The 14590-nt window shown below is 42.1% G+C and overlaps 1 protein-coding gene across 1 annotated transcript in view; it reads right to left on the reverse strand.

Annotated features, from left to right (window-relative positions):
* Positions 1–3125, reverse strand: part of PREX2 (phosphatidylinositol-3,4,5-trisphosphate dependent Rac exchange factor 2) — a 305631-nt gene extending 302506 nt beyond the window's left edge. Inside the window, exon 1 of the mRNA XM_018058434.1 lies at positions 2615–3125. Coding sequence (XP_017913923.1) covers positions 2615–2755 — 141 coding nt within the window. The 5' untranslated portion in view covers positions 2756–3125. The remainder of the gene's footprint in view (positions 1–2614) is intronic.

Here is a 14590-nt window from a genome sequence, read left to right on the forward strand (position 1 = left end):
CTTATTAAAAAAAGTTTCCCCTCAGGCCATATGATCACTTAATCCAGAGAAATAACACAATTTGCTTGCTCCTCCAACCAGTCCATTCTGAAGATCAGCCCTGGCATTTCTTTGGAAGGAATGATGCTAAAGCTGAAACTCCAATACTTTGGCCACCTCATGTGAAGAGTTGACTCATTGGAAAAGACTCTGATGCTGGGAGGGATTGGGGGCAGGAGGAGAAAGGGACAACAGAGGATGAGATGGCTGGATGGCATCACTGACTCGATGGATGTGAGTCTGAGTGAACTCTGGGAGTCGGTGATGGACAGGGAGGCCTGGTGTGCTGCAATTCATGGGGTTGCAAAGAGTCAGACATGACTGAGCGACTGAACTGAACTGAACTGAAGTAAAAATATGTTCTTAGGAAAACTAAAAATACGTTTTCCATCTCTGTAACAAAGATCAGAATTAAGAATTACCCTCACCCAGGCTGATGGGCTGAAGTATTGATAGAAATCAAAACAATGACTAATCTAACAAAGATTTAAACTTGAATTGGGAATTCATTATCAAATTTTTGAAACAAATTTACCACTGCACTTATTTAATACTACATCTATTTAAAGAAAAAGAAAAAAAAAACTTCTTTTGTTTGTCTGTATTTCTGACCATTCCCTAAGGATGGATTCCTAGAACAGGAATTACCAGGCCAAAGGGTTTGAATATTTTTAAAGCTCTTGGTGTGTATCAGGATAAAATTAAAATTAGATTGGCTAATTAACTGAAAGTAACCACATAAAACAGATGACAAGTAAATGCTGCTACAAATAATGCCCCCCAAAGAAAATCTAATGATCTATTATAGGTAGATTTTAAACTTTCAATGTTTATAAAACCAAAAGGAAGTCGGAGTCAACTTTTGTTTAGGCAGACTTTGGGCCAATTAATGTTGGTGTGTGTGTGACCATGTACATGAAAATAGCAAATAAAGAAAAGGAAAAGTGGAAGAGCTCATAATTTATAAATGAGAGAATGAATCATAAAATGATCTACTAACAGTAAAATGCAATCTATTTTATACCTGCCATAATTTCTTACCTAACTCTACATAGAATTATATTATCATTTTAAGTAATCAGATGTTAAGATTAGAGGAAAAACTGATATTTTAAATAAAAATCAACACATTGGCTTTTAAGGTAGGTAAGGTTAGCTATTTTTGCAAACTAGGAGTGTTTTGCTCAATACTATTCCCCTATACCTCCAGAAAGAAGTTCCTAATGCAACTTTAAGTTACTCAGATTCTTCGAAAGTCAAAGAACTTGTTCGCCAACAAAGTTTCATGAAAGTCAAATCTGAAGCTATGAAAAATCAAATTTGCTTTAAAAACATTCTTTTTTTGACATTGACACATGGAAGTGTACAACAATCCTGCTTATCACCAATTACCAGTATATTTGCAAATACCCACACTTTTCCAAAGAATGTGGCCCCTGGGGCTCAAGTATATCGATTTTAATTCGAGAAGTGAACGAGAAGCCAATCAGTACGTCTCACCCCAAGAACTGAATTTGCACTATCAACGATTATCAGCAGATAGTGTACCTTTCTCAGAACACTGCGCAGGAAGTTTGGCCTTTGCAGACCAAGGGGGAATGGAACAGGGTGGTGGAAAGAGAAGTTTAGAAGACTTGAGGGAGACTTTCGCAAAGGCTAAAGGTCCTCTGTGTCTGAATGATGCTCTCCTGCGCGTCTCGGTGGAGAGGAGCCAACCCTCAAATTCTGTGTCTCTGCAGCAGCGAACAGAAAAATATTCAGCTTCTGAGTGATGTCTAAAAAGTTTCTTTCACTGAGTTTTGCCCCTCCTGGCTCTAAAATGAATAAAACATTTTTAGAGCACACTTCCAATGAGTCAAGCTGAAACTCCGAAACAAAGTTCCTGCCAGTTTCAAGAAATCCTGAAGTCGCTGGATGGGAGATTTATTACACCGCTTCTCTGGGCTCAGTGAGAACAGAGGACCCAAGAGCTGAACCCACGGGGGTGGGGATTTAAACCCCGGGTTGGGGGGTGGAGGGAGGAGATAGGAGGACTAGGATGGCGGTGAGCAGTTCCTCTGGCTTTAATATCCCACAGCTGCTGGAGATCATAACCCCGCTGCTCTCTGGGCGCCCTCCCGCTCCGCGCCCCCCTCCCCACCACCAAAGATAACTAAAGAGACTTCACTGCCGTGTAACCTGAATAATGAACTCAAGTTCCATAAGAATCAAGGATTAAAAACAAGCAAAAACTAAATGTACATGAACGTAGCAGCTAGACTTAAAACACCTAGCCAAGAGTCTTCAAACAAAATCCAAAATCCCCCCAGAGAGGAAGAGAAGAGGGAAAAAATCACGACGCACTCGAGCAGTCCAGGGAGCGGGTAGAGGTGAGAGAGGAGAGATGGAGCAGCAGAGATTTCCCAAACAAGAACCTTCTCCCACACGAGCTAACTTTTGGCCCTGGCGCGTCTGGAGGCATGCAGCATGCCCCCGCCGGGCGCCCCAGCGTGGGCGCGCACACTGGGACGCCCGCGACGCCCGGACGGGTACCCAGGTGCCCGCAGACAATGCCGCCCGCGCGCGCGCCGCTCACCGACACCAGGAACTCCAGCGTGCCCACGTAGTCGCGCTCGGTCTTCTGCAGCTCGCTCAGCACGCACACGCGCAGCCGGAGCTGCTTCTCCAGGTCCCGGGCGCTCTCGGCGCGCCCGTCCCCGCGACCCTCGTCGCTCATGGTGGGCGCCCGGCCGCGCGCCCGCCGCTGCCCCGGATCCCGTGCGCCCGCCGGAGAAAGTGGCCGCCTCCGCCGGGTCCGCTGTGGGACTGGCGACTTTACGTGCCGCGGAGAGGCGGGGGGCGCGGGGAGAAGGAGGGGGCGCCGGGTGCGGGAGGCCGGGGGAGCTAGACAGAGGCCGCTCCCGGGGGACCCGGGGACCTGCGCGCCGCGCCCCGCGCGGCTCTGGCCTCACTCGGCCCGGGCTGGAGGGGAGGCGGCTCCGGCAGCCCTGGCGGTGACTTGGACATTAATCAAATGCTTTGTATCCATGTGACTCCGACCCTTTACCCTTCGCCAAATCTCAGGAAAAAGGAAGCACAACCCTGGGGAAGTGTGTTGCGTGCCAGCTAACTAAACACACACACGCGCTCTCACACACACGCACACGCACGGTCAGCACTGGAGATGGAACTCATTGGAGATTCCCAAACCCAGGAGGACGGACTCCAAGACGCAGCTCGAGGGTTTGCTCCCCTGACTCGCGCCTATTGTTTAGCGTTAATGTGTTTTGTACAAATCCTGAAAGCAAAGAAACAAGTCCCCACGGTTACATAACTGGATGGGAACAAAAACAACCATGGTATTGACCCTCCCGTCTTTGAAAAGAAACACATTGATGGGAATTTTATTCGGACACAAAACAGGTTTGCTTTCAAACGCCCCGCCCCCACCCGCCCCCCCAACCGAGACTATTTCACCAGGCGGATACCCTCTTGCCTGCACTGGGGAAGTTAATTAGCATAATAAATGAAGACGCTATGGGAAAGTGACAGCCTGGCCCATACAATAAACTCCGGATACAATAAGTATCATCCTTGCACGGTACTGTTTTGGAGGGAGAGCTTTTGCATGTCTTTAACTCTTTTTCAGCCTGAGGAGAGAATGTAAATTCAACCAGAGGCAAGAATATTTGTGCCAGTTTGGTTTCTGAGTTGCTATGATTTATGACAGTGTCACTAATTGAAAAGATAAAGCTGTTACTGACTGCTCATCAAAAGATATACAGACATAGTTACAGATCCATAAATTTAGATACAGATGTAGACATAGGTTCTTAAGATTTGAAAATGGACAGAAACACAGAGCCTGTCCTGATTTTAATGTTTCTGTTTATTGCCTTTTCTCATTTAGAGCCAGAGCCAGGTCCTAATGAGCAATTAATTTAACAAACAACCAAACAATACATATGTATTTTTGGTCTTGATACTATCCATGTATATCTTTCAGAGTCATTTTTTCCCACTTTGAACAACTTTAAACAGTTCACCCTAGTGATGTTTAAATAAACCGCAGAGCAAATGGTTTTGATGCAAGAAAGTGACATGTTCATTTGTTCCAACAGTTGAAAGCATTATCGAAACAAAAAATTAAGATGGCTTTCCAATTATATACGTTAAAATAATTATCATGTTTCCAGATGATGTCTTTTCAATGCATGGTTTGTGATGAATCACTATACCCCTCTGTAATGAAATCTAGAGGGACTGTACTTTTCTTATACTAAGGGCACAGTTTTTGAATGATGTATGAGGAGCTGATGGACAAGATGCAATTTTCCTCTTTCTTTTGCATGCAGCTGTTTAGAGCAGAGGACAAGTAAGCAAATATCTTCACACCCTATGGCAGAAGAACAAAGGACCAGGCACATTAAAGAGCAGACCCCACAGTGCCTGGTAAACAATAAACAAAAGAAACGGAGCGGAAGACTTAGGAAACACACACCCCATAATGAATGGGAAAATCAAATAGGATTGAACCTTTTCACAATGTACTCCAAGCAGCAAGGATTGAATGCATTTCCTCCTCCCCAGTCAGGAGCCTTCTCTAACGTAAAAAGTAAGTAAATAAATCATGCTTTCCATCAGGTGTTCGTCTAGATAAAATAATATTTCTTTCTTACCAACTGTCCCCAACTGAAGAACTGGGTATGCAATTTTCTTCCATCAGAAAAGGTCTGTACAAAACCCATGAAAGAATGTATTGCAAAAAAGGCAATGGAATCTAGCAAGAAAACAGTCATTTAAATGTGCAGATTCGGATTTCTTTCAGAAGTGCTCATGTAGAAATTAAGATACTAATAGTTTCTGCTCACTCCACAACATCATTTATAATCAATGTACAGCTTCAGGACACCACATAGTGCCTTCTGCGAGGCACCTCCGTCTTCTGTAGCCCTGGCTGGAGTTCTTAATTCCTCATCAAAGACTAAGAGCATAAGAAAACAGAGTTGGAGTATCTGGAAACCTTCACTTTGATGGTAAATAAGGTCTTTCACAAACTTTGAATGTGTTGTATCCTTCCCTGCTTCCTCTATTGAAACTCTGGGCACTGTTTGCCAGGAAAAGAAGATCAACAACCAAGATGATGGACAGGATCCAGCTTTTCCCTGAAATACTAATGAGGTTCAAGCATTCCATAAAAAGGAGATGGTAGAAAATAAGATTGAGAAAAGAGGCTGAGTATAAACTAGCTCAGCCATGACATTTATTTCCTATGCATGAATTGGTATGGTTCAAAGAGTCAAAGCCTGGCTTCTTTTGGTCAGGCCCAGAGCAGGACAACTCCTGGACTGAAAGGCAGAAAATCCAAGGCCGTCTCTTTGCAAGAAGAGGATTTTATTGGTCATATTTCAGTCAGAGATTATTTTAGCTTCTTTGCCCTTTCAATACTGGTATTGGCCCAGGTAAAGTAATAGATCAGATTTGATGCTGCAGTTCAGTAAAAGATAACAGCACTGAAAAAAAAAAAAGGAAAAATTGCTTGATTGCTTGGCAATCATGTTAAATTAAAACTTCTTCAGCTCAATTCAATTCAGTCACTCAGTCGTGTCCAACTCTTTGCCACCCCATGAATCGCAGCATGCCAGACCTCCCTGTCCATCACCAACTCCCGGAGTTCACTCAAACTCATGTCCATCAAGTTGGTGATGCCATCCAGCCATCTCATCCTCTGTCGTACCGTTCTCCTCCTGCCCTCAATCCCTCCCAGCATCAGGGTCTTTTCCAATGAGTCAACTCTTCGCATGAGGTGGCCAAAGTATTGGAGTTTCAGATTCAGCATCAGTCCTTCCAGTGAACACCCAGGACTGATCTCCTTTAGGATGGACTGGTTGGATCTCCTTGCAGTCCAAGGGACTCTCAAGAGTCTTCTCCAACAACACAGTTCAAAAGCATCAATTCTTCAGCGCTCAGCTTTCTTCACAGTCCAACTCTTGCATCCATACATGACCACTGGAAAAACCATAGCCTTGACTAGATGGACCTCTGTTGGCAAAGTAATGTCTCTGCTTTTGAATATGCTACCTAGGTTGGTCATAACTTTTCTTCCAAGGAGTAAGCGTCTTTTAATTTCATGGCTGCAATCACCATCTGCAGTGATTTTGGAGCCCCCAAAAATAAAGTCTGACACTGTTTCCCCACCTATTTGCCATGAAGTGATGGGACCAGATGCCATGATCTTCGTTTTCTGAATGTTGAGCTTTAAGCCAACTTTTTTACTCCCCTCTTTCACTTTCATCAAGAGGCGTTTTAGTTCCTCTTCACTTTCTGCCATAAGGGTGGTGTCATCTGCATATCTGAGGTCACTGAGATTTCTCCCAGCAATCTTGATTCCAGCTTATGCTTCTTCCAGCCCAGCGTTTCTCATGATGTACTCTTCATGTAACTTATTTAAGGAGGGTGACGATATACAGCCTTGACGTACTCCTTTTCCTATTTGGAACCAGTCTGTTGTTTCATGTCCAGTTCTAACTGTTGCTTCCTGACCTGCATACAGGTTTCTCAAGAGGCAGGTCAGGTGGTCTGGTATTCCTGTCTCTTCCAGAATTTTCCACAGTTTATTGTGATCCACACAGTCAAAGGCTTTGGCATAGTCAATAAAGCAGAAATAGATGTTTTTCTGGAACTCCCTTCCTTTTTCCATGATCCAGCGGATGTTGGCAATTTGATTTCTGGTTCCTCTGCCTTTTCTAAAGCCAGGTTGAACATATGGAAGTTCATGGTTCACGTATTGCTGAAACCTGGCTTGGGGAATTTTGAACATTACTTTACCAGTGTGTGAGATGAGTGCAATTGTGCGGTAGTTTGAGCATTCTTTGGCATTGCCTTTCTTTGAAACTTCTTAGCATCAGACTATTTTTTTATTTACAAGTCCCAGGTTAGGCTAGTAGTAAAGAAGCTACCTGCCAATGCAAGAGACATAAGAGATGCTGGCTCAATCCCTGGGTTGGGAAGATCCCCTGGAGAAGGAAATGAAAACCCACTCCAGTATTCTTTCCAGGAGAATCCCATGGACAGAGGAGCCTGGCGGGCACAGTCCATAGGGTCACAAGAGTCAGGCACGACTGCAGCGACTGAGCAGGCAAAATTGATTCTGGTATTTCCTTTTCTACTCTGGTTTCTAATAGACTATACATTGTGCAACTATAAAAAAAATTTCATAGACATATTGGAGCTATAGTAATGTACAATTGAAGAGTCTTGAATAAGAGGTAATTCTAAAAATATTAATTTAGTTTATACTTCATGCTTAATCCCTCAGTTATTTCCACTTAACGCTGGTGGCAATTTAGTCATCATAAACTTAGGGTATACTGGAGCATGTAGTTAATTCTGTCACTGATACAAATATTTTAGGCAAATGTATTGCCTAAAAGGACAAAATATAGTTTCCATAAGCCATATTTTATTTAGAAACAATGATTATGGCAAAGCAAACTAAACGAATGCTTGGATAGGGTTACTTTAACAAGATTCTAAAGTTCCTTATTTAATTTAATTTTTAACTGGAGGAAAATTACTTTACAGTGTTGTGTTCATTTCTCTCCCCCATCTCACCTTCTACTAGCTTGATTTACCCCAATTTTCCTTGTAGCCATAATCTATCAATAACATGTGATATATAATCACTTTCTAATTATGGAACTTTAATGGAACAACAGACTGGTTCCAAATAGGAAAAGGAGTACACCAAGGCTATATATTGTCACCCTGCTTAGTTAACTTACATGCAGAGTTCAGTTCAGTCACTCAGTTGTGTCTGACTCTTTGCAACCCCATGAATCACAGCACGCCAGGCCTCCCTGCCCATCACCAACTCCCGGAGTTCACTCAAACTCATGTCCATCGAGTCAGTGATGCCATCTAGCCATCTCATCCTCTGTCATCCCCTTCTCCTCCTGCCTCCAATCCCTCCCAGCATCAGGGTCTTTTCCAATGAGTCAACTCTTCGCATGAGGTGGCCAAAGTATTGGAGTTTCAGCTTCAGCATCATTCCTTCCAATGAACACCCAGGACTGATCTCCTTTAGAATGGACTGGTTGGATCTCTTTGCAGTCCAAGGGACTCTCAAGAGTCTTCTCCAACACCACAGTTCAAAAGCATCAATTCTTCGGCGCTCAGCTTTCTTCACAGTCCAACTCTCACATCCATACATGATCACTGGAAAAACCATAGCCTTGACTATGCAGAGTACATCATGAGAAACTCTGGGCTGGAGGAAGCACAAGCTGGAATCAAGATTGCCAGGAGAAATATCAATAACCTCAGATATGCAGATGACACCACCCTTATGGCAGAAAGTGAAAAAGAACTAGATAGCCTCTTGATGAAAGTGAAAGAGGAGAGTGAAAATGTTGGCTTAAAGCTCAGCATTCAGAAAACTAAGTTCATGGCATCCGGTCCCATCACTTCATGGGAAACAGGGGAAACAGTGGCTGACTTTATTTTAGGGGGCTCCAAAATCACTGCAGATGCTGATTGTAGCCATGAATTTAAAAGATGTGTACTCCTTGGAAGGAAAATTATGACCAACCTAGATAGCATATTGAAAAGCAGAGACATTGCTTTGTCAACAAAGGTCCGTCTAGTCAAGGCTATGGTTTTTCCAGTGGTCATGTATGGTTGTGAGAGTTGAACTGTGAAGAAAGCTGAGCGCCAAAGAATTGATGCTTTTGAACTGTGTTGTTGGAGAAGACTCTTGAGAGTCCCTTGGACTGCAGTGAGGTCCAACCAGTCCATCCTAAAGGAAAGCAGTCCTGGGTGTTCATCGGTAGGACTGATGCTAAAGCTGAAACTCCAATACTTTGGCCACCTGATATGGAGAGCTGACTCATTTGAAAAGACCCCTGATGCTTGGAAAGATTGAAGGCAGGAGGAGAAGGGGATGACAGAGGATGAGATGGTTCGATGGCATCACTGACTCAATGGACATGGGTTTGGGTAAACTCTGGGAGTTGGTTATGGACAGGGAGGCCTGGCGTGCTGTGGATCATGAGGTCACAGAGTCAGACACGACTCAGAGACTGAACTGAACTGAATCTAGAAAATGAGCAATTAGTTCCTATGATTGGCCTCCAAATGAGATCATTGTTAGAGTGTACTATCTGCCTGCTATCCTATGACTTCCTTTAAAAAATCCTTCCCATGGACTCCCCTGGGAGTCCAATAGTTAAGACTTTGCCTTCCAGTGCGGAAGGTGTGGGTTCCATCCCTGGTCAGGGTACTAAGATCCCATGTGCCTTGTGGCCACAAAACCAAAACAAAAAACAGAAGCTGTTATAAAATTTCAATACAGACTTTAAAAATGATCCACATTTTAAATAAATCTTATTTCCAGTATTCTGGGAGGTGGGTCATAGAGGATCCTGCTGTGGTTTATGTCAGAGAGTGTTTTGCCTATGTTTTCCTCTAGGAGTTTAATAGTTTCTGGTCTTACATTTAGATCTTTAATCCATTTTGAGTTTATTTTTGTTTATGGTGTGAGAAAGTGTTCTAGTTTCATTCTTTTACAAGTGATTGACCAGTTTTCTCAGCACCACTTGTTAAAGAGATTGTCTTTTCTCCATTGTGTATTCTTGCCTCCTTTGTCAAAGATAAGGTGTCCATAGGTGGATGGATTTATCTCTGGGCTTTCTCTTTTGTTCCATTGATCTATATTTCTGTCTTTGTGCCAGTACTATACTGTCTTGATGACTGTGGAAATAAAAGCAAAAATAAACAAATGGGGCCTAATTAAAATTAAAAACTTCTGCACAACAAAGGAAACTATAAGCAAAGTGAAAGACAGCCTTCGGAATGGGAGAAAATGATAGCAAACGAAGCAACGGACAAAGAATTAATCTCAAAAATATACAAGCAACTCCTGCAGCTCAATTCCAGAAAAATAAAAGACCCGATCAAAAAGTGGGCCAAAGAACTAAACAGACATTTCTCCAAAGAAGACATACAGATGGCTAACAAACACATGAAAAGATGCTCAACATCACTCATTATCAGAGAAATGCAAATCAAAACCACAGTGAGGTACCATTTCACACCAGTCAGAATGGCTGCTATCCAAAAGACTACAAGCAATAAATGCTGGAGAGGATGTGGAAAAAAGGGAACCCTCTTACACTGTTGGTGGGAATGCAGACTAGTACAGCCACTATGGAGAACAGCGTGGAGATTCCTTAAAAAACTGGAAATAGAACTGCCATAGTACCCAGCAATCCCACTGCTGGGCATACACACTGAGGAAACCAGAATCAAAAGAGACACGAGTATCCCGATGTTCATTGCAGCACTGTTTATAATAGCCAGGACATGGAAGCAACCTAGATGTCCATCAGCAGACAAATGGATAAGAAAGCTGTGGTACATATACACAATAGAATATTACTCAGCCATTAAAAAGAATACATTTGAATCAGTTCTAATGAGGTGGATGAAACTGGAGCCTATTATACAGAGTGAAATAAGCCAGAAAGAAAAACACCAATACAGTATACTAACACATACATATGGAATTTAGAAAGACAGTAACGATAACCCTGTATGTGGGACAGCAAAAGAGACACAGATGTATTGAACAGTCTTTTGGACTCTGTGGGAGATGGCAAGGGTGGGATGATATGGGAGAATGGCATTGAAGCATGTGAAATGTCATATGTGAAACGAATCACCAGTCCAGGTTTGATACATGATACAGGGTGCTCGGGCCTGGTGCACTGGGATGACTCAGAGGGATGGGATGGGGAGAGAGGTGGGAGGGGGATTCAGGATGGGGAACACATGTACACTCATGGCGGATTCAAGTCAATGTATGGCAAAACCAATACAATGTTGCAAAGTAAATAATTTTAAAAAATCTTTAAAAAAAAAAAAGTCCTCCCAATTTCACATACCTCAAGCTATACCCCACTTCTTCCCTATAAAAATTTCTAAAGAGTTCTACTTATTGCTGGGTGCAAGCAGACTAGTACCCAGCCCCCGCAAATACTCAGGTTCTAATCTGGAGAATTATGAATTGCTACTTTACATGGTTGAAGGTAATCACACACAGATATGATTAAGGACCTTGTGATGGAGAGACTGTCCTGGATTATCCAGGCCACTGCAATCTAATCACTTGGATCCTTAAAAGCAGAGAAACTTTCCAAGGTTGATCACAGAGGGAGATGTGATTAAGAAATGTTGGAAAGCTGCAGCACCGCTGATTTTAGAAGATGGAGAAAGGGGACCACAAGCCAAGGAACCTGGCCAGTCACTGGAAGCTGAAAAAGGCAGAGAGACTGAATCTCCCCTGGAGCACGCATGAGGAACACAGCCCTGTTGGGACCTTGATTTAAACTCTATATGATGCATGTTGCTCACATAACCCACAGAGCTATCAGATAATCATTTTGTGTCATTTTAAGCCACTAGGTTTATGGTAATTTTTTTTACCATGGCAATAAAAAATTAATGTTACCCTTATTTCTTTACCTCACCTGAAATGTCCCCATCACATAATCAAATCCATCTAATACTATTCCCAAACCAATCACAGAAAGCAGTGAAAGTAGTATGTGATCAAATATACAGGAAAGAAATCACAAGTACCACAGCAAAAAAGCCAGTTGATGGAAAGGGATCTATAATGTAGTAGGCTACTCTTGGTGGTGCAGAATTTTCATTTTTGCAGAAGTACTTCTGAACTCACATAAACATGAAATAGAACATTGTGAAATATTTTGCATTTCTATTTTTTAAGTTATTGGGTTTTAGTATTTTAGGCAGTTTTAAGCTTATAGGAAAATTGAGCCGAATATAGAGTTGCCATAAATCCTCTTACATTCTACCCTTCCCCCACCACCCCCAGCCAGTTTCTCCTATTGTTAATATTTTCCATTAGTGTGATACTTTTGTTATAACTAATCAGCCAATGTGTATATTTTATTCTTAATTAAAGTTCATGGTTTAATTTAGGGTCCATTCCTAAGGTTGCACATTCTTTAATTTTCAACAGATATATGGCATTACATGGTGGCTCAGATGGTAAAGAGTCTGCAATGCAGGAGATCCTGGTTCAGGAAAATGCCCTGGAGGAGGGCATGGCAACCCACTCCAGTATTCTTGCCTGGAGAAGACCTATGGACTGAGGAGCCTGGTGGATTACAGTCCATGGGGTTGCAAAGAGTCTGATGTGACTGAGTGACTAAGCACATGACATTGTATCCACCATTACTGTATCATACAGAAGAGTTTCAGTGCCCTAAAAAGCCCCTTTTCATCCCTTTTCCTTCCTCCCCAAAAGACGCTGGCAATCACTGATATTTCACCTGTCTCTGTAAGTTTACCTTTTACAGAGTGTCATATAGTTGAAATCATACCTTTTCAGATGGGCTTCTTTCACTTAGAATATGTATTTAAGGCTCTTCCATGTCTTTTCCATGGCTTAACAGCTCATTTCTTTTTGTCACTGAATAAAATTTCTTTTTTTTTCAGTAGTTATGTATGGATGTGAGAGTTGGACCATAAAGAAGACTGAGCACCGAAGAACTTATGCTTTTGAACTGTGATGCTGGAGAAGACTCTTGAGACTTGCTTGGGCTACAAGGAAATCAAACCAGTCAATCCTAAAAGAAATCAACCCTGAATATTCATTGGAAGGACTGATGCTGAAGCTAAAGCTTCAATACTTTGGCCACCTGATGCGAAAAGTCAAGTCACTGGAAAAGACCCTGATGCTTGGTAAGATAGAAGGCAGGAGGAGAAGGGGGGGGACAGATGATGAGATGGTTGGATAGTGTCACTGGCTCAAAAGACATGAGTTTGAGCAAACTCCAGGAGATGGTGAAGGACAGGGAAGCCTGGCATGCTGCAGTCTGTGGGGTCACAAAGAGTCAGACATGACTTAGTGACAGAACAACAAAAATTTGATTGTCTGGCTGAACCAGTCTTTTTATCCATTTACCTGTAGAAGGACATCTTAGATGCTTTCAAGTTTTGACAATTATAAACAAAGCTGCTATAAACATTCACATGAAGGGTTTTGTGTAGACGTAAGTTTTAAATTCCTTAGGGTAAATACCAAGGAATGTGATTATTGGATCATATGTTAAGAGTATGCATAACTTTGTAAGAAACTGCCAAACAGGATTTCAAAGTGCATTCTGCATTCTCACTAGCAATGAATCGTGGTTTCTGTTAGCTGTAGCTTTTCCACAGATCTTCTTTATCAATATGAGAAAGATTGCACCCATTTTTGATAGCTATAATTTTAATTTTTTGATGTTTTGTATAAATAAATGTAGGCAATGTTTCTTGACTACCCACTATATTATGAGACTGTTACCAATTCTGGCCTTTTTTTCCTCCTTCTCACCACCTGCCACCTTCTACTTGTTGAGCAATATCTTTAGTTTTGTGTTGTTAGGGTTGATGATATTTATCTTGTATTCTATGACCATGCTTAAGTCTCTTTCTAAAAGCACAATGGCAGAGTGCTAAAGAATCCACCTGCCAAAGCAGGAGGTACAAGAGAAGTGGATTCGATCCCTGGGTCGGGAAGATCCCCTGGAGGAGGAAATGACAACATACTCCAGTATTCTGGCCTGGGAAATCCCAGGGACAGAGGAACCTGACAGGCTACAGTCCATAGGGTCACAAGGAGTCAAAGAGAACTGAGGATGCACATAAGTAAAATCAATAAACAGAGCATATATTATATGACTAATCTGGTAATTCTCACTGCAGAAATAAGTAATGTGATAAAACTACATTTCATTCTCCCTATGTCCAAATTCACAATCCTCATGATGTTTCATGGACCACTTCTACATTAAATGGTTTCTGTTTCATAACATCATCAACTGCTGAAAGACACTCAATGGTATTTCTTGGTTTTCTTCATATTTGAACCATGATTTTGTCACACAGTCTGTTTTCCATTTTTGGTGGAGATCCTAATTGTTTTGTGAAAAGAAGAAATATGTCCTTTCTTCACAAGTCACTAACATTATCTAGAATGCTAGGTTCAGAATTATTGAGCATTAGAATTTTGAATGCATTGTTCATTTTTTCCTACCATTTCTTTTTTTACATTTTATTTATTTATTTTTGGCTGTGCTGGGTCTTTGTTGTTGCCCTGGCTTTTCCCCAGTTGCGGCAAGCAGGGGCTACTCTCTAGTTGCATTGTGCGGGCTTCTCATTGTGGTGGCTTTTCTTGTTGCAGAGCAGGGGCTCTAGGCATGTGAGATTCAGTAGTTGCAGCTCCTGGGCCCTAGAGTACAGACTCTGTAGAGTTGTGGCACACAGGCTCCATGGCATGTGTGCAGCAAAGTGATTCAGTTATACATATATGTATATATACATTATTTTTCATATTCATTTCCATTATAGTTGATCATAGGATACTGAATATAGTTCCCTGTGCTATACAGTAGGACCTTGTTGCTTGGCCATTCTGTATATAACAGTTTGTATCTGCTATGAAATGTTCTGTAGCTGGTTACAAAAGCATACACCCACTCCTGGTCCTATTCAACAGTAG

Source organism: Capra hircus, chromosome 14 (assembly GCF_001704415.2).
Source record: "Capra hircus breed San Clemente chromosome 14, ASM170441v1, whole genome shotgun sequence".
Classification (NCBI taxonomy): domain Eukaryota; kingdom Metazoa; phylum Chordata; class Mammalia; order Artiodactyla; family Bovidae; genus Capra; species Capra hircus.